General features: G+C 32.0%; 2 protein-coding genes across 2 annotated transcripts in view; one reads left to right on the top strand and one right to left on the bottom strand.

The window, feature by feature from the left end:
- Positions 1 to 8,324, bottom strand: part of Gfrl (Glial cell line-derived neurotrophic family receptor-like) — a 236,736-nt gene extending 228,412 nt beyond the window's left edge. The window contains exons 1-2 of the mRNA XM_077443325.1: positions 7,968 to 8,324; positions 2,981 to 2,996 (exon numbers count right to left, since the gene is read on the bottom strand). Coding sequence (XP_077299451.1) covers positions 2,981 to 2,996; positions 7,968 to 8,324 — 373 coding nt within the window. The remainder of the gene's footprint in view (positions 1 to 2,980; positions 2,997 to 7,967) is intronic.
- The window catches only part of LOC143920309 (myogenesis-regulating glycosidase-like), a 950,780-nt gene that overhangs the window by 635,519 nt on the left and 293,214 nt on the right, over positions 1 to 22,047 (top strand). The window lies entirely within an intron of this gene.

The following is a 22,047-nucleotide window of genomic DNA, read 5'->3' on the forward strand; positions in this document are numbered from 1 at the left end:
CCGTGACCACTTTGTTCAAAACGTTATATGCTAACCACTTGTCTATTCTGCTGGTATACCTATGTATGTAAGCTAGGAAGGACCGCAAAAATACTTCAAATCATACAATGTGTGTTCCTTCTATTTGGAATCAATAATATCAAAATAAATATTCAATGTATCAATCCTTTATTCAAAAAAAAAAAAAATTTGTTCTAAAGAAGCGTGCTTTGCGAATCGCTGAGATAAACCGAAAAAAATGAGACAATTCAATAACCATAATCACAAATGCGAAAATAACACAGTACTCACATATCAACAAACACACACACACACGCTCTCTTTGACGGTTTATTTCGCTTTCGTTTATTAACAGGCGCTGTAAACACGAGAGAAAGTTTTACACGCTCACAGACAGACAGACGCGCGGCAAAATTTTGATAAATATAAAATATTACACCTTTGCGCGCACTTTTCGCACCTCACCCAAAAAAAATAAAGTAAAAATATTCAACAAGTTGGCGATTACCAAACGGACGCGAGAGGAAAACCTGGAGTCGCCCGTACACCACCATCCCCCTGCCTCTCCTCCTCCCGTCCCTCTTTTCCCTCTACGCCATAACATGTGTGGCGCCGTGGGGCTTTCGCGATACGACCCCAGGGTGTTGCAACCCTTAATTACTTCGACTAAGTAAGTTTATCTACGGTAGAAATATACACCCCGTACGAAGATACAGATATGTATGTATGTGGCGCTTGGCACAAGCGACGCGCCCGCAGCCGTAGGTACGCTTCGGCACGTAAACATCCGGTTATAAACCGGATATGATATAAACATGTCGAATCATAGATACCAACCGCTTTGAAAACGAAGGAACGAACGCGATTTTTCAAAACTTCTTACTACACACTCTGCGATATAGAGCGGTTTCAGACTAGCGTTTTATACGCGCGTATAAGCTCGTTTTTGGAAGTGCATATAGGCGCATATACACTTATATAGGCTTAAATTAAATATAAAATATTATAAGTTATTATCATATTATTATTATTATTTTATTTTATACTTACGTAGGCGCATATACACTTATGCGCCTACATGCACTTCCAAAAACGAGCTTATACGCGTGTATAAAACGCTAGTCTGAAACCGCTCATAAACTTTTAAGTTTGTTATTTTTATGTATGTATGTATGTACATATTTTTTATGTATATATATATAGTTTGAGTTTTAAAGAAGAACATTATACATATGTCTTTCTCATACACAAGAATGAAATAAATAGCATAATTCACATAATGTTGTGAGTGATTCTTGAATTTTCAATCTCTTGAAATTGTAGCGCAATTATTTATGACTTCAACCTTCCCAGAAAAATTTCCAATACTTTGAAGCTAACCACACCAAAATCCTTTCAGCTAGAAATCAATACAGTATGCAGACGCTGCTTTCCAAATTGAATATATGTATGTACGCATAAATATACATAAATTTAGTGATTTAAATATTTGATTGAAATCTGCTTGTAAACTTAATCCGACTTATACTTTTAAGCTATTTAACGAAAACAGATTAAAATATCTTTTCTATTTTTAATAATTTTTGTAAATTTTCCAATAAACAGCGGAAAATTTGCCAAATTTAATAAAATACGCAAAAATGTTTAGCATCTTTAAGCAAAATATCACTCTTATACCTACATATATACATACATAAATAAATATATCTGTATATATGTATATAAAAATGAATGTCTGTGTGTGTGTCTCGAATAGGCTCCTAAACCACTGAACCGATTAAGATGGAACTTTTAGAATTTGTTGTATGCGTGTCCGGGAATATTACTGTGAAAACAAAACGGGGAAAAACGGGAATGAGTGTCATTGCAACCCAATAATTTCAAATGTGTTCGCTGCCTGCGTTTTTCCGACGAATAGGAACGGGAACGAGAACGAGAACGGGAACGGGAACGGGAATTGCATGCGTTATTGTGGCGTTGCAACGCATGCCGGGTTCAGCTAGTACTAAATAAGAAAGACGCCGTTGACAAATTAATCCAGATACTAATTCCATCCACCATACAATTATCCATTAAAAATATATTTAACACACATATTTTTTAATAATTACAAAAACTCGTCACTTTATCCCATTTGGAAATGTTAACAACATACATACATACGATATCGTATAAAATTCCCTAAGATTATACATACTACATATGTGCATATGTATGTATGTATTTGTGTAGATAACGTCACCAGACTCCACATGTCAAATACACAAGGATGCGTTTGATTTCCATTATCTTGATAAATACTCGATTCCAATACACCAATGACGATACAGTCTCCAAACCAGTAGTTTTCAACTGCCAATCCGCGAATTAGTACCGGACTGCAAAGTTTTCACTCAGGTTTACACCCAATTTTCACCGAACTGCAAACTCTTCCAGAGAAACAACGTGAAGATCTTAATTAAATGCATAATCGAACTATGTATGAACTTCAAAGTGTATACAATATTTTACGAAATTAATATTTCCGATCAAAAGTTTGACATAAATAGTTTTACACTGAGAAATAAATCGGAGGCTTTCGAGCGGATAGTCATGAATAAGAATGTTTTCACTTCTGCAAGAATTTTTGATTGCTTTTTTACCGAAAATATACAAAATTATAATGATTCAATCACATCAGTCACGAAGCGTTATTCCAATTTCACCGGGCGTAATGTTGAAATGTTGAAAGCCAATGCTCTAGCTTTGGGGACTGAACTGTCGACCAAAGGGTGGCTAATCGAGAGGACATGAGAAGAGAGGGGGGGCTAAACCCAGCTAAACGGTGCGGTGCATTACAACGACACAATGTCGGGTCGGGGACTTGAATAATTAAAAGGGTGGTAAGTGGGCCTTGGGCGAGTGCAGGCTGTGTGACGTCAGAGGTCGTCAATAGTGACGGTGACGTGGACCGCTGGCGGGTCAAGTATCGACCGCGGACCCGGCCTTTGGCTTGCCTAATTGCAGGCTGCTGCAACCGACCACGGCTCTGAAAACGAACGATGCGATTTGTGCTCATTTGAAAATACAAACTCGCCTTGACGCAAATGCATCGCAGAATACATGAGAAAATATGCCGGTGACGTGCTACTACATATTGACTACTATTTCAACATATGAAACTATGTTTAATTGTGTGAGGCTACATTCAAAATTGTCGTCTTCAAAATTCGCCGCATAGCAATAATACTTATGGCGTTGAATAAAACAAAACGATGCTTTATAAATATAATAATTACATGCATAGTTGACGCGCAGAATTGCAAGCAGCTTGCAGTTTTTCGTAAAAGCTATGCGAAAAATATATGATGTCCCATAGATGACCGTAATAAACGAAGCCATCGTTAAATACAATGATGTTTGCAATGCTCAAATGTGAGAAATCAGTGACGACACTGAAATAAATAAATCTTTGAAAAACAGAGATTGTGCTATTTTCAATGTTGTGAAAATGTGGAGTGGGAGTCGGAGTCGTGGAGTCGGCGCATTTCAAGCGCAGTCGGAGTCATAAAAAATCAACCGACTAAGACTCCTTTTTATTATTTTCTTTAATTAATAGTATCAAGATATGTGTCAACGAGAGTCTCCAATTTTACTGAAGAAAATCCACTAACATATGAAAATTTAATAATTTCTTTATAAAAATCAAGATTTCAAATCACATTATAAATAAAATCATTGAATTGTACGTAATTTGATGTCTTGTGGCCAAAACCGATTGTTTCCTCCGTCTCATAATTTTTTTATTCTGATTTTTACTCATTGATTTATTTGTGTATGAATTTCATACACATATGTATGTACATACACTTACTTTTTTTACATGGACTTACTTTTTATTTATGCATCTTTCATTACAAATACATATGTATGTAGTTTAATCAAATGGTTTACATGTCAAATTTTAGTAATTTTTTCAATATCTTTATTTTTATATTTTGAAAATCGCTATTAATTTTATTACTTATAATTTTATACGTTGGTGAAAAAATTCGATCTACCTAAAATCATTGGAATCGGAGTTTGGAGTCGGAGTTGGTAAATCTCGATCCGACTCCACAGCCCTGATATAAATAAACACAGTTATTCGGTCCCAGCAATTTTGAAATCAGTCATTATTTAAAAAAAATCCACTACTAACATTAAGAGAAAATAAAAAGTGAAAAGAAGCAACAGGAATTCTATTAACCAATAATGAAATCCTATTATTCTAAAACAAGGTTTTTTTTAACTATCCCTTTTTGATTAATTTTTCCGAAAATTATAAAGAATATAATCCATTAATTACTATAAAATTTGATAAACGTATTAAAAAAAATGGCTCCAAATTTTGATATATGTATGTACATAGTACGGTATGTCGATAAAAAATTTGTTTGCGCTAAATTAATCTCAAACGTATTTACAGCTAGATCTAGATCTAGAAAATGCAACAAATTTTTCGCCATTTGATCACAAGCAGTAATTAAATTTCAATAAAAAAAATTCAATGCAAATTTAAATAAAAACATAAAACATCGTAGCATAACTTTAGCATCGTAACATCATAACATAACTTTATAAAGGAAAAATAATACCACGAGATTTTAATATACAGAAGCTTAATAAATATGAAGTGCAACGAGAATGGGAACTCCCTGATATAAATATCTCTTTGAGAATATATGTGAATTTTCCACGTATCGGGGAGAGGGTGAGGGGGGGTGTATGTGCGTGGTTGGCCGTGAGATGAAACACAATACATCATCGCGTCTCCATAAATAATCACGAGTTAATATCCTTTCACGTTGCTCGCAAACACACGAGAAATCCTAATGCCTCACACACCGTACACGTTACGACTTCTAATAAAATACGTATACGTACATACATATATAAAATATAGAGTATTGTATTATAAGGTGAATCTTTAGCAAAGATACTGGTTTTTCGTATCAGTTTGTTATTCTATTAAGGGCTTGTCATGAAGATGGATGAGACTCCGCAGGAAAAAGGCACAGACATCCCTTAATGCTTCCCTTAATTAATCATCACAAGATTTATACTGTACATACATACAACGTACACTGGTATATACGGCGATTGATTTTCAACGTATTCACAAATAAAATTCGTTAAATGTATTGTTGAAAACGTGTATTCCGAATACCTTTTTTCTTCTTACGAATATTCCAAGACAAATATTGCGAAAACTTTTTTCACCAAAATATTAGTCGGGTCAAGGGCGAGAGTTGATTTTATTACAGAGTTTAGGGATCGCTACGTTGTTTATAAATAAAATCTATACTCATATTCACGAGGGTTTATTGACCGAACAATAAAATCATGTAACTTTATTCGAGCGTTTTGTTTTGTTTAGAAACCCCAATTCCATAAAAACATTCGAAAATACGAAACATTCACAATTTATTCAATCCAAACAATTATAAATTACAAAATAATTCCTAAAGTTTGTAGATATACAAAACGCATACAAAAATGTTTTACATATGTACATAATGAAATCTTCATTTTACGAGATAAACATCAACTATTTTAAAAATACAGCAAGAATTGATTTTGAATCGTTTTTTTTAATACTTTATAGGTGTGTCAAAAGCTTAAAAATCTATGAATGATCACAATATGTCTCGGATATAAAAGATATCACATACATACATGTGTACAAAATACATTTTTTTAAACAATTTACAAACTCCTGTTTTTAAGCAGACGAAAAGTTGAGAAAACGAGTCTCGATATATTACAAGTTGGTAAAACGGAGCGCACCATTTAGATAGATATACATATATACCAGCGGTTCTTAATCGGGAGTGCGCGCACCCCATGGGGTGCGACAAGGCATACCAGGGGGTGCGGGAGGCGTTCTTAAAACAATATACATAAATTTAGTTTTGTGATATTTAAATTTTCGATGACATCGTCCAATTTTTTTCATTTCTAAGAAATGATTAAAGCACTTGGGTAGCTATAACTAAAATTATATAATTTATAGCAGAATATCGCGTCAAGCTCTCTCCTCATTTTTCGCAAATAATAACGACAGTTTTTTCAGAATTTGCACACCGTCGTCTCCACTGGTATACTGTTTACAATTGTTTTTGCGACAGTGGCAGTATAGCAAAAAACTTCTTGAGACTAGCATGTGTACACACACGATAGTTCGATTGCAAACTTTATCTACCATTTTAAACCAGAAACAAACACATACTTAATTGTTCAATGATTAAAGCCCGAATACGATATATATTTAAGCACACAAACGTAAGAATTTTTCTCGCAAAATTTTGAATAATATATTATTATTATTTTATACGTTTTTTCTAATTATTATTAACCGTTGTAACCCCGCCATGTGAAAAAAACACCAGTGGAAATACGATTATGTTGGTTACGGATTCACTCGTACAACAGAAAAATATGGTACGCAACGACCTCAATGCATCTTATGTTTTCAAACTCCAATCTTAAACCATCAAAGTTGTTAGAACTTTTCGACAATGTGCATGATGGTGAAGGTGCAGGTCATAGTTTGAATATCTTGAAGTCAAAGAAGGCTTGGTATTCCAGTAGTACAATTACAAAATTATGTGGCGCAACAATTCAAAAACCCTTGTTAGAAGCGTCCTATCAACTGGCATATCTGTGCGATAGGAAAAAAATCCTCACACGGTTGCTGAGGAATTAATAAAACCTTGTACTTTAATAATTACTAAAGCAAATTCTGAAGCACAAAAAAATCCAGCAGATTCCATTTAGAACGATCGCGAATCCAGGATCTGAGTGAAGATTTTTTACTGCAAGTAATAGAAGACATAAAAGTCAGTCCTTTGAAAATAAACATACAACTGGATGAGTCAACTGACGTGGATAATTGCTGCAAGCTCTTGGTATTTGTGCAATATATAAAGGGAAAATAAATAATAGAAGAATTTCTATTTTTTATTTAATATGTAAATGTACATATGGGTTTTTAAATAAACAAATTTATCTTGCAATAAATGTATTTTTCTAAATTAAAGATTCCAAAACTCATTTTCCAAGGGGTGCGCGAAAATATATTTTCAGATTTAAAGGGGTGCGGCTCACTGCAAAGTTTAAGAACCACTGATATATACATATACATATATGTAAAGGCCATTTACGTCATTTAAGTATATTTAAAATATAAATCAGTACATTTTAAGTTAAATTAAAGTCGCTTGTGAATGGCGACCTTTGTTATAGGCGCGCTCCCTCAATTTGGTTTTTACGCCCTTGTTCTGATAATTGGCAACACATAAGCATGAGTGATATCTTAAAAGACAGGGCAATAAGCAGGCATGTTGTTTTTTAAAAGGTTTTACCTGTTAAAGAAAATTTTGTTATTTTTTAAATATAAAAAAATATCAGTTTTTTTCCTACTTGACAAATTTTTGAAAAATTATTGTGCCTCTAATATTTTTTTTTCTGTTGACACATATAGTTGTATTTGTTTTTATTTGATTGAATAAACTTTAGAAAAACAAAATAATAATAATTGACTAACATAACTTGAGCAGTATTAGCAATTAACTATGAGATTTTGTTGCTTTTACTATAAAAAGTTTAAAAATTAAATAAAAAAAAAACTTTGTACTTAAGCATGTGTGACTCGAAATGTTCTAAATGAGCTATCAACCGTTTAAGGCTTTACGCTTAGCTCATAACACGCTGTATATGTACATGCGTATATACATACATATGTACATAATGAAAAACCTCTCATTTTAACATGAAACTAATTAATTAGAAGTGAAAATAAAAACCACTAGAACATTTTCAAACCGTCATTTAAGTTTTCAGCGAGAGCGTGTTTTTTTTTTAAATCGAACCTGAAAATGACATGCAAAAAAACGGAAAATGAAGAAAATGAACTGACCTGTTTTTCCCGGTGGAACGGTGATGGCCGACGGGGGGTTCGGCGTGGTCGTCGTGGTGACCGGATATATGGGGTCACAACACTCTCGTTCCGGAAACTCGCTGGCCAGGGTCCGATCTGCGGTGAGGAGCACCAGCAGCAGCAGCAGCAGCAGCGGCGGCAACGACGACAATCTCGACGGCCACCGGCAGATTCTCGCGCCCTTCCGAGGGCGGGGGCGGAGCGCCCGCCCCACACTTTGACGACCGCCGCATTTTCCCGACAAACAACAACACCTCAACCTGAACCAATCATCACTAGGAGGAGCGTCCGTCGCGACATCGAAGACGCCGATGGAGGACAACGTGCTTGCTGCGTGTGCTCTGCGCAGTCTATTCGACGACATAACAGTTCACAATTATTATGCCAGTCCCTCCGCCATTTTACCGAACAATTCATTTAAAAGACGACGACACTTTTATACAATATATATTTATTTATGTATATTTAATTATTATTATATAACGTGTATAAGAATATTCGATTTTATGATAATGAACTATTTTTTTTATTTTCTTTTAACTTAAAACGCCATATCAATAGTTCAGCCATTGCGTTTTGCATCATCGTTTCGTATCACTTTTACATTTTATAATACTACTAAACTTCTATTAGAATTTAATGATATGTATTCGTATAGTGGCATTCTCTAAGAACTTCGTTAGGAAAAAATATTTTTAAATGTTAAAAAGAAAGAAGAGGCTCATTAGATATGTATATAATATATGTTTACAACATATGAATACCGGGAACAAAAAAAGGCCTTAAGTGCTATGAATTCCAAATCGTTTTTATGCCAGAAATACGTTATGCATATGTATATGACGGCGACAATGTTTTAATAAAATCCTTTTTTACTAGTGTATATCAAAAGCAAATTTGTATTGCTAGTAAAATTTTTGTACAATGCAATGAAAAAAATAAACGAAGTATCTCAAAATCTTAAAAATAGCACTTTTTTATTTACGATGTTTATATAGATATCAGTAAAATGAAATTGAAATGATGAATGCCGACGGCAAAATAATTCGACAACATAAACTAAGCCCATAATTTAAAAAAAAATTATCGCTTTTTCATAACAATAATACTCGACACTATAATTAATAATATAAAAAGAAGTACAAAAAATTATATATTTTACAAAAACTACATTTATAAAAAGTGTTTATGTCCGTTATTTAACAACTATGTAAATAAAATAAATTTAATTTAGAAATAAGAACAATTTAGTTGTAGTTAGAGTAAGGAAAAAGAAGACATCTGGTGTTGTCTTTCTCACATACATATGTATGTAAAATGCCCTTCCTGAGTGCATCACGTCTTCTAAGACCGTGGGTGCATTCTTGCGAGGTGCGTGGAGACACCTCTATCAGGAATGGTAAATATAAATTAGTATATATGTAGTTTTAGAATAAAATAAAATAAATTAATAACTGTATGTGTGAAACATTTATCTCGAAAAAAATGTCAAAATATTATTGAGCCTCTTTTTCCCATGTCGAAACAATTCAATTGCGGAATTGAGATGTTGTTACTTTAATATAAATATTATTAAATACTGATAAGCATCAGGGATCGGGTCGCACTCGAAATCGTTTGAAAATTCAATACAAAGTCTCGATAGAATGAAGAATCGAAAACGCCGAGACGCCGCGCTAATTAGGTGCTTTTTGGTGTGGCCATCGTGGAAAGCCTGTCGAATTTTCCTCACATTGTATCGTTTTTCTTTTCAACGTCGTCGTCACCTGTTCGCTTACCCACTCGCCTTGCATACAATATTTCTTTTTTTTTCTTAGACCCGAAAAAAACGAATAACGAATTAAAAGGCCATTTGGCGAAGCGGGTCCATTGTTAGACCAACAACAATGGGCACTCGAAATGGTTGGTTTTCGTTTCTAAAATACCCATTTAATAGGGTGTCTTTATTTGTACTCGGCTACGTTTCTCGTACGCAACGATTGCCGCCATTGAACTTTGCGCGTACGTTTTGATATAAATATTACGTTACTTCATATTTACATATATATGTATCTTTCACTCATTAAATCTCCGTGGCATAATCTCCACAAGTATGCAAAATCATTCTAGTATATATTATGCACGTTGCAATCCAGAGCAGCTGCATCTATGTAGTTTCTACTATAGATCATAGTTAATTCACAATATGAAACTATCGATCCACCCCATTGTATATTCCTGAACGTTACTTATATAACGTATATAATATGTATGTACATAGACACCCTTTTCGGCATAAAAGTGAAGCAAGCCGATCCGAAATTTACCATCACTTAGCAACTCTCCCATTACAGACAGTATACCTATACTATATAAAAATTGCTATGTATGTATTTATAATGCTTATTTTATATGAAATGTGAATTTTAAACATATAATATGTATATGAATAACTTTTTTATATATATTTCAATTCTTTATTGAGTAAATGACGAATTAAATATAATACGAATTACTTCAAATTGATTGCACGTTAGCTTTTACAATTTTTCACAAAAATGAACTGAAGATAAAATATTTAAAGCTCTCAAAAAGGATTCACTTTACAAAAGAAACAGCGGACAATTACCCGGAATCTGAATTTTCCAAAGACGGTCCAGCAATTAATCGTAACGATTTTTCAATGTCATTTATTTTCCTCAAAAAAAAAATTTCCACCCTTTTCCAATTTCCGGCACGACCGACATTATTCCAATTCGGCAAAAGATTGATAGAAAGAGTTTTTTTTTTCATTCTCAAAATTTCTCTCTTGTGTCTGACGAAAAAAATAAAGAGAATCCCGAGAGAAAATTTAAATTTGTTGAAAAATCTCAACGTATAGATTTCCTCGAATATTCATATAATTTACGGTGATGCGTGCGATTGTTAAGCAAATTAACTAATTTATGCAAATGTTTCATCAACTATTCACCTAGCATTTATGCAATAATTAACCACTTGTTGCGAATAAACTCGATCGTTTGCCCGTAAATATACATTTAGGGACCATACATATGTATGTATAATACATATGTTCATATGCAGACAGACGCTCTGATGGTTACGATAAATCTACCAAAATAATATTCGTTTAATTGCGCTCCGTTGCGGTTATTTCGCGTGTACAGATTCAAATAAAAAATAGCTCGAACGAAATTCATCAGAAATAAAAAAAATATTGAATTCCATTGCTAGAATTGAGATCTTCAACGATCATGAGAAAATGTCAGCTCGATATAATCAAACAAACCGAAACTGCGATAAAGCTAAAAAAGACAACAGCGAGCTAAGTTGCATCGTAAACGTTTTTCTTGACATTTCCGAAACGACCGATAAAAATACATACATAACACCATTCCTAAACATATACATATGTACGTCCTAATATAATACAGGAATCTATCAAATAGCGTATTAAATCAAAGTCAAATATTTCATAAGCAGCATTAATATTTATTACTTTTTACTGGCGGCGACACAAGCTTACAACTCTAATTCCACAAAACTTTACCCGCTCGGCAATTAAAACGTATGAATATTCATAATAAAACACATATAAATTTTGCGAAAATTCCTCTCAACCCCTACGTTTGCTAATTATCCGTCGAATAAACAAGAATTAGAAATAATCTAACGGCTACAATCTAAATCGAATCTTAATTACTCAAACGACCATTCGCACACCGCATATACATATAGATTTCAATTGGAAAATTTGACATTGAACAAAAAAATTAAATATACCGTCAAATATTTATGGGATTTTATTACTTTTTCCAATACCTTTGTAAACATATATGTATTTATAATAAATCAATTCAATTAAGCGAACACTTCACATGAAATGTGCTTTTGTATTAATTACTCTACCAAATATTATGAAATTAATTTTAAATCTATCATGAATGTTTAAATTAAATCAAACCATTTCATAGCTTTTTAATATTAAATTATATCTATCAATATTACGTAAACTGCTAAAAAATTTAATTTAAGCTTTATTTCATACATTAATTTTTCAAATAAAGTTGTGTATAATATTTTTAAACGCATATATGAAATAGAAACAAAGAAGCGTTAAAAAACTTGAAAAAAACAAGTGAAATTTTATTTTTATTTTTTCTTTCAATTTGAATGGAAATAATGTTCCTTTAATTTTACATCGAACATTTATACATTCTAAATAATCGCCAAATAAATACCTCGTGCGCCGGGAATGCGATGGTGAAATAACACCCAATCGACTGGCAATTATCTGAAATACCTGAAATGTCGTCGTGCGTTTCGAACTCGTTCGATTTCGAATGCGACCGTTGAAGATTTCGTGACGCGGAGGAAATTGCACAGCGGGCGGGGGAGAGAATCTGAACGGGAAAAGCGGTGGAAAATTTCGAGTGACTTTCCCGTCGCGAGATTACGAAAATTCAAACCGGTTTTCCGGGCAGGGCCGGCGCGCGACCCGTCGTCAAGAGCGCCCGTCGCGAACTGACAAACGAATTTGTTGTAGCCCTTCGCACGACAGACCGCTCACACCCGAAACGACATAAGCGACACGCGAATATGTACTCTTTCGAAAGGTCGTCGAGACTGACAGATTATTCATATTCAATATAAAACATACACGTATATCTGTCCGTTTTGATGTAGGTGAATTTCGATCCAGAAAAATGTCAATAAAAAAAACAATTGAATGAAATTCAAACACAAATAAAATAACGATTCAATATATAGTTTAAATACACGTAAATCATTTTCTAAATAATATAAAAAATACACTTGTTGCTATTGTTTATTTATGTAATTTAATAAACATATATATATACCACAGTGTCTACACTACATAGTTTTTCTAATATGACACTATAGTCATACGTAAATATATCTACAACGTTTGTGAGTACATATGTATATGTATTTAAATTGTATATTAAAAAAATACAAATAAAAATATGCGTTTCACATAAAAATAAGTTTTTAATAAATTAAATAGGCGATTTCTACTATATTCTGGAATCTTAAAAATAAAAATGAAAACTCTTCATCTATCCTTTCTTAAGACGTCTTTATGAAACCGCCTATTGCCCTATATTATATGTGGTATATATATATATATATATATATATATATATATATATATATATATATATATATATATATATATATATATATATAAAATTAAGTCTCAACGATAAACTTTTCACTTATTAATACTATAAAGTTTCAGTGTGATCGGATTAAAGGTATTCGAATTATCTCCAAAATACACAGACACTGAGTTCAAATCAGTCAAAATCTCAAAGTAGAATTTTTATATGATTAAAACACTTAATCTATTGTTACTAAAATAAAGAAAATTTAAATATCTTTAAATATTAAATTTTTTTAAATAATATTTCTATAAAATTTATCTATTAAAAATAAAATTAAAACTAGAAATAATTTAAATCCCAATATTTTAAAAAGTTTTTTTTTCAATAAAATAATATTAATAAAATAGTTTATTTTATTTATTTAAATACATGTGGAAGGCGGCAAAGATAGACCCACGGGGTTTGACTTATATAAATAACAAAATAAAAGTAGATATTCATAATAATAAGAAAGAAGAAACAAATTAAACATGAGAAAAAATATGAAATAAGAGATAATACCAAAAGAAGAAAAATAAAAACAATATCTGAAACTGTAACAGAATAAACTAAAAGAAAACAAAAGTATGAAAAGAAGAATTACAAAAATCCTTTAAATTTAAGAATGACATCTAGTTTGTTTTTAAAAATATTAAGGTTTTCAGAATTTACTACATTGTTGGGAAGACTATTCCGAACTGTAACCACTCTGTTTGAAAAGAAGGAATCTCTTCATCAATTTATTAAATTTATTATATCTCTTTATCAAATCAATTTATTCGATTTATACAAGGCTTTTCTTAGCTTCATTCTTTTTGGAGTCTGAGAGTGTTTTCAATGAAGGTAATGAGTTTGTACTTAAGACAATTATTATAATGGTTATTTATTATTTTAAAGACTTCGATTAAGTCGCTTCTTGCTCTTTCCGTCTCCAGTGTTATGAGATTCAAACTTTTCAACGTTTCGTTATAAGAAAGTGAATTAAGTTCCAAAGATATCTTTTTAAAACGAATCTAAAATTCATTTTTAAAATGAGGATTCCATATACTAAAAGCGTATTATAATTTAGGTCTGATAAAAGTTTTATAAATTTTTGAATAATGTCGATTAATATTTTTTCCCTTATTCGGAGTACCTTATCTTCAATCAGTTGTAATACATACATATATTTATACAAATATTTTAGACGTTTATTTAATTCTCTGATTTTCTTATTAGAAACAATTTTAATTTATGAAATTATTTAAAATTTTGATTATATTAAAATAACATGTCAATTTTCTATATCGAGTTATCACCACTCTCTTCTATTGTAAATATTATATGTTATACAGATCGATGCAAATCTTATAGGAGGTATTAGAAGAGGTCACTTCGAAGATACATATGTATATACATATGTATGTATGTACATAGTACAAAGTTTTACTATTTTCAATAAAGTCCAGATTTTTCACCTTTTTTAAAAGAAATCGAAGGACTTTTTACTAATATAAGTGGGGCTAGAAAGCTTCTAACTGACCCCTTCTATTACCTTAAAAATATTCGTGTCGAACTATGTACCTATATATATAGTGAACCCTGTACATTGAGATATTATTAAAAGGAATAAACCCTTTTTACTAGTGCAAATTGTGATAATAATACGCCTTCATGAAATAGAGTCGTAAAAAATGACGTTTAAAAATTGCATAAATTTTAAAACAATAATTTCCTACAATAAATGCGTGGGGTATCTATATATGTACACATATGTATACATATGAACTTCTTCGAAACGAGTTTTTTCCACATTTTACAAGTCTTAATAAATTAACGATTAAATTATCTGTATTTAATTGGTCAGGAACTTCGTTGGATTTGTTCGGCAAACATATAACGAGTATGGTATATTATCAAAAAAAAAAGTAATAACCGACTTACTGACCGCTATTTGTATCACAAAATTTTCTTAAAAGTTACTGATCAATTATTTAATACAAAATGAACATTTAAACTATTACCTTATACATTTCGAATGTCTTTTTGAATTTATCAAATTGCTTATTTAAATTCAAACTTTTAATAATAAATTCAAAATGAAAAATAATACATATATATATATATATATATATATATATATATATATATATATATATATATATATATATATATATATATATATATATATATATATATACATATATATATATTCTATATATATATATATATATATATATATATATATATATATATATATATATATATATATATATATATATATATATATAGATATATATATATATATATATATATATATATATATATATATATATATATATATATATATATATATTCCACATAATTATTTTGCGTATGAAATACAGCACCCATTGTATACAATACGCTTATTTGCGTACTTAAAACTTTCACAAACTTATTACAATTTATCATCTTATCATATTTAATCCCAGAACGATACACAAATTTCGTTAAACTTAAAGTTTGACTTATACACATACTTTCGTCCAATTTAATATTATTCGTAAGATTCAGCTGGGATTTAGGTACGACCTTTCTCATTGCTCAATATTTACAGTAGAAATCTATGGAATTGAATCATACGAAAAAAATAGAATATTACATACAATAGGAAAACCACACTTAAAATACATACAATAGGAAAATCGACCGTCAACCCAGAATATATATTACTAAGTACGAAATGTATACATTTAATTACTCTTCCCATTGAAATTGGTTGTTGCGACCAATTTGCCAATAGAGGACCGTATAAATTTGATGCCAAAAAAAGAAAAATCATTTTATTTACTGAAACTTTTCAGAATGAAAAGCCATCGTACGACCAGGCGTCCCAAGTGGGTGCTCGCAAAGTAATGGGGCACCGTTAGCGCCGCTCCACTGTGCACCGACCATTAAATTCAAAATAATTTTACCGCCAAAATATGGAAACCGCCTCAATTTGAATCGTGCCGTAATTCACTATTAGATCAACGACCAACTACGGCGACACTTTTCACCTGCATTTCCTTAAGATTTTCCGATATTTCGACCAGGCACGTTCAACAAGAAACTTATACATACGTATGTACATCCTCTACTGATAGCATTCACATTAAAATAAGAATTTGCATCTTTAGAAAGTATTTTATTTTCAAGCCCTACACCTCATCCATGGATCGTTCGCTTCGAACGTCGATCAAGAGCCTTCCGCTCCGAATAAACTGATAATTCAGACTTATCACAGCAAACTCGCGGTAAAGTTTTTACCTTGAAAGTCTTTTCTTTCTCCAGTCTCACCCCTTTCTTCAACTTCCGAAAGCACTTCGCCCGCTCCTCAAGTTTTGGGCCACAAATTTTTGCTGACACCCCCTCTGTGTTCTCCCAATCATACCACCGAAATTAATTAAACGCAAAGTCCACCCCCCCCCCCCCCTCCTCCTTGAGATATAATGTTTGCAGTGAGAAAACAAGACGTTTCCGGTGTTTCTTTGATACCTACCTAAGCGTCCATCTTTCTCTCTTCAGCGTTTTGAGCGTCAATTTTAACTTTATGACCACTTGAATGATTAAAACGTAGTTAAACCGTTACGCTGCCTCGGGGCAATTTGTTTTCCCGCTCGATTGATCCACTAGTCACGAAATTTTCATCTCAGAAACCTTAATCCCTAATTTATTTGATTATAAAAATATTATATTAAATCTGCCTACTTTAAGAACCAGCCTAAGCGAATTAGAACTCGTTATTACGGATTTAACAGCGTAATGATAATATTATGAATTTATTTGAAATTGTACATAGTCGATATTACATATATTACTCAATTTATTATATACTATGTGTACTTACATAAATATCTAAATAGTATATACAGATCCAGTAAAAAAATTAAAACAGTCTAATTAGTCTAATTATCACACAAATAAATAGCCAAATTATGTGTATCAAATTATTTACTCAAAAACCCTTAAACGACTCACAGTTATAAACAACATTTCCAGATTCTTACTGAAACAACCTTATAATACATATGAGCCGTTAAATTTTTAAGTGCCGGAAATCCAATTTTCAGTTCGTAAAACACTTTTGAACACATTTTTCACAAATTGCTATCACTTCTTTTAATTCGATATGTCCAGAATCTCGGAAAATCAGAATATATTACGTACATATTACAGGCCACCAATATTTACAATACTTTTTTTTAAATATTATTAAGCGTAAAAAATTATATTATTATATAATATTTAATGTTTTGCGAAATATTTCTCACAATAAAGGAAAGTGAACTTTTGCCACATTCGAATATAAAGGCTCATATATACATACATATAATAACAAAGTGAATGCAACAGATGTTAAAGACTTAAATGGGGCCTAAAATACAAAATAAAATGATTTTTTTTAGCTAAATATAAAGCTTTTGATATAAAAATTTACATGCCATTGTAAAACATCAGTTTTTATATGATATTTATTTTCTTTGTTTTCTGAATATCCAAACATTCTAAAATTTTAATTTAAAGTCAATTATTAATTCAATTTTAACACCGCAAATGATATTAATAATACGTGATCCTCTTTTTGCACGGCTTTGAAATAACACAGTCGAAGAAACGCGTATTTTTTTAATATTGATTTTTTTCTTTAACATGGTTTAACAAAACTAAAAACAATACAAATACGCATGAAAGTATTTATCAAAAAATTGCATTGTCAGAAATCATTTTGAAATTATGTATCTATTATATCTCAAGTTTGTTTTACATCGAAAAATATAGGTAAATAAATACAATTGTATCTTTGTATTTAAAAAATAAATTTAGTACATATAAAATCGATTTGTTTTTTTGGTTCAACATTTTCATATTTTCAGTTGATTTTTAGTAATAGGACCTACCTACCATTTTTATATTTGCACTTTTTCTTTTGATGCACGGTAGACTTTTATTGAATAAAGAATTGGATGTATTTATTATATTATTTTTTCCAAAAAAAATAAACAATTAAAACCTTGCAGAGGGCCCAGACTATATATAAAGTAACGGAACTGCAAATATGCATATACATATATGTATACATATATACATATCTCGAGACTCGGCTTACGAACATAATTCGTTCCGGAAGCGTGCTCGTAATCCAAAACACTCGTAGGTATATCAAATTGTGCCAATTTTCGATGTAGGCTTTTTATAAAATCTTACGATGTCAACCAATCGCATAGCTTGTGAGTGCTTCTCGATTCTTTCCTTCTTAACTCTTATAGTGATCATATCCTTATTTACTATCATATTAATGCTGACTGCTCGTATATTGAAAAATCGCTCCTTTATCAAGTCAAAAATTATTGAAAGGTATTTCGAATCACTTTTAAATAGAGATACTCGTAAGTTCCACTGTATTGTGTATTATGTACTCAAATTAATTATTACCCCAACCGCATTGGAACTATTTAAAGTATGTGCCTATTGTAAGGTGTGCTTTCAGTATATTCCTTTAGGGGTCTGTGGCTGTCGTAAAAAATGTTTGCGACCACCGAATTAGTCGAACGTGAGCGCGCACATTTGTACGTGCAAATCCACCGCTAATTCCATAGCGTTTCGCGGTAACTTCTAACCCTAAAACCGCGTCGCACTCTCGGTTATCAGCGTCTCGGGCTCAACGCGCCAAATCCGGATTGGCAAATTGCTCGAACAATCTTGTAGAAAAGCCTCCCTCCATCCTCCCTCACTTCCCCATTCACCCTGGCACTCAAACCAGCACCCGAACCGCATTAATGCGAGCGCTTTCAGCAGCCGGGGGTTGGATTTCAGTAATCGCTGAAACATCCACGTGAAACGGCTCGCTAAGTATCATTCAATTATCGCGTCACTGTTGAATGTGACAAAGAATTTGTTTTTGAATTCTGAAAGATACGATGTCTCATATTATATTACAAATTCGTGATGAGCATCAATTCGTGATGACAGTATGTACTTACATATGTATATTACGTGTATAAATCGGTGACCGGAAAAATGTACTCAGAGATAGTTGCACCCTCGAAACATCCAAACTTTCAAAGATGCTCAAGGAGAACTAACGCAATATAATTCCACAAAAATAGGTATCTGTATGTTATCCGAGGGTGCTAACCTTTTTTTTGTGGAATTCTATTTCATAAGTTCGTTTTGAGTGTCTTTGAAAATTAAGACTTCTCTAAACTGCGAAACTATTCAGTGCAATTAAGTGCATTTTTCCGGGAACCATATAAATCAACACAGTTTTAAATAATTATTAATTTTAATTTATTCGACCACAATTTTAACTCCGCAACAAAAAGCATACATAATCTTTAATATATACATAGGTACATACTCGTATATTAAATGCTAAGTACCTAAATGTACAATATATAAATATACATAGCTCAGGAAAGCATTAGCGCTTTGTGGTTCGATTCCGGATGTGGTTGAATGATTTATTCGATTAGCATTACTGTAACAGCATTTATATTATGTGTATCTACATTATCAAATTATTAAATCCATATCAATCGTCTAATAACATATTTTTAGCTTTGTTTATGTTTTTTTTTTCCTACTAAACATAAATATAGCAAATCTGTGTTGAATCTAAAGTAATAAACGTATGTTCATACTTTATATATGTACATTTGTATATGTAACAGTCCAATTATACGTTCGTTCGTTCATTAACATACTAGTTTGTTCATACACGAACCAATCTGGCCAGTTTTAGTGTACACAAAAGACAAACGAATTAGTTTGTTCGTTTAAATAGTCTCAATCGTTTGTCCCATCCTCTATGTATGTATGTATGTATATACATATATGCGCTTACCCTGGATTGTAATATTTTTAATTTTAATGGGAATGAAAATTAGAAGGGTTCGAGTCCCACTGGTTTCTGCGGCCCAGACCTTGATTTTGGACTCCAGATCGATCGTTTCCTATCAGAGGTTGCCAATTTATCTAATTTTCATTGAAACGGTTCTAACAAATTGACAACCCATTTCTTGCAATTTTCGAGTTTTCAGCATCTCGAATTTCGCTGATTTGTATAAAAATGCTGCAAATTTGTCCATAGATATCTCGCAAAATTTTTCAGCATAGTATGTTCATGAACGAGCCGGATTTAGCACTTGGATTGTAACATATATGAATGTATAAACATATATACTAAGTATCACTTTTATCAATATTAAAAAAAAAAAAAATAAATTGAGGATAGATTAAATATATTAAATATATATAAATATATATATAAATATATATTAAGATATATTAAATCTGCAAACATTGCATACTAGGTTGAGAGTACGCAATTAAATTTACAGTTTGTATCATTGCCAGGAATAGTATTTAAGATGCATTTTAATTTTAGCATTTCGCTTTTTAGATTGTCACGTACAACACTTGCGGTGAATCTAAGCTGCGATAAATCGACTTGTAAACATTTGCTTGCGCAAACAAAGCGCAGCATTAACCCTGAAGACCATCATCCAACAATCCACCTCATTTTTTTTTTAAAGCCCCACACCCTTCGGGGTATTCGCGCGCGGAAGCTGGCAACGGAGAGCGAGGGGTGGCTGGGAGAGATGAGGGAGAGTGAACTTCCTGAGAGCTTTTATTTCGGTTCTGGCCATTTTCGCAAGCAAATTTCGACCGTATCAAATTTAATGAAAATGTATTATTCGCGAATGATGCGGAAGGGGTTGAATTATTCACCGGCAGACTGACGCGGCTAGAGCGCAACAAATAATTTATCTACACGTCAAATTCTGGCCAGTTCACCGTTAACACATAACAGGGAGGATATTCAGGTTACAAACAAATATGAATCAGTGAAAAACATATTGTGAACTTTGACCATAGTGTATAATACTGTTACATTTATATTTTCAGACACCAATTACACTGTTCGACACGAAAAATGGTTCAGAGACGAGATATGACTTTTCTTATAGATCTATGCCCAGTAAACACGAATCTGCTAATAAGAAATGTTGATTGGTTCGAGATTCGGAGATATGTATATGTGTTTTTTAAATCTGGACGACTACTTAGAGAGATTTGAAAGCTGAAAAGTACTAAAAATGAACAGGTAAAAGTACTAAAAATGAAGATAAAATACCCTACAATAGATTCCAATATTGATTTTGAACAGGAAATTGACAGATTTTGAGACATCGACTGAACATCACCAAGATATAGAAAAATCGCGTGATTTAATAAACACATACATCTCCGAATCTCGAGCCAATCAACATTTTTTACTACCAGATTCGTCTTCACTGGGCACAGATCTATAAAAAAAAGTCATATCTCGTCTCTGAACCAAAAAAAAATCGTCATCTGTCGAACAGTGTTATTTTCAAATATTTTCAGCTTTATGAAATAAATGAATCGCTTATCGTTACATAAATATTTTCTTCAAAACTGTTCAAGTTTTGGACTGTGTATTGAAATAAATGATACTTCCTCACCCTTCCCGCTAGTCAAATATAATTTGAATGCTCCCAAAAGCAAACGAACGAATGATATTACAGCTGCTGCATATCTCCGGAGCATTTTTTGATCATATGTATGATATACAGCCACTTTCTAAGCGCATCCACGATAAAACTCTCCAGGAATATTATAAAAAATGAGGATGGTATCTCGCACTTTTTCGAGACAGCAGTACGCCAAGCCATTGCACACACAGCTCATAGTATGTGGTTGTAAATTCTAGTAATGGATTTTTCAGACTTTTATAGCACTCAAGTATACCGCTCGTATATGCCCCGGTCGATCCCGCTCACAGTTATTCAAATTCGCATCTAAAAATATTCAAAACGTCATATCCGTTTCCTGTGACATGCTTCCAGTGTTCGTTTATGCGAAATGGTGCGCATTAATTCGACTATAAATATCGAATCGGTCAATCTATCT

The sequence above is a fragment of the Arctopsyche grandis genome, chromosome 12 (assembly GCF_051622035.1).
Source record: "Arctopsyche grandis isolate Sample6627 chromosome 12, ASM5162203v2, whole genome shotgun sequence".
Lineage (NCBI taxonomy): Eukaryota > Metazoa > Arthropoda > Insecta > Trichoptera > Hydropsychidae > Arctopsyche > Arctopsyche grandis.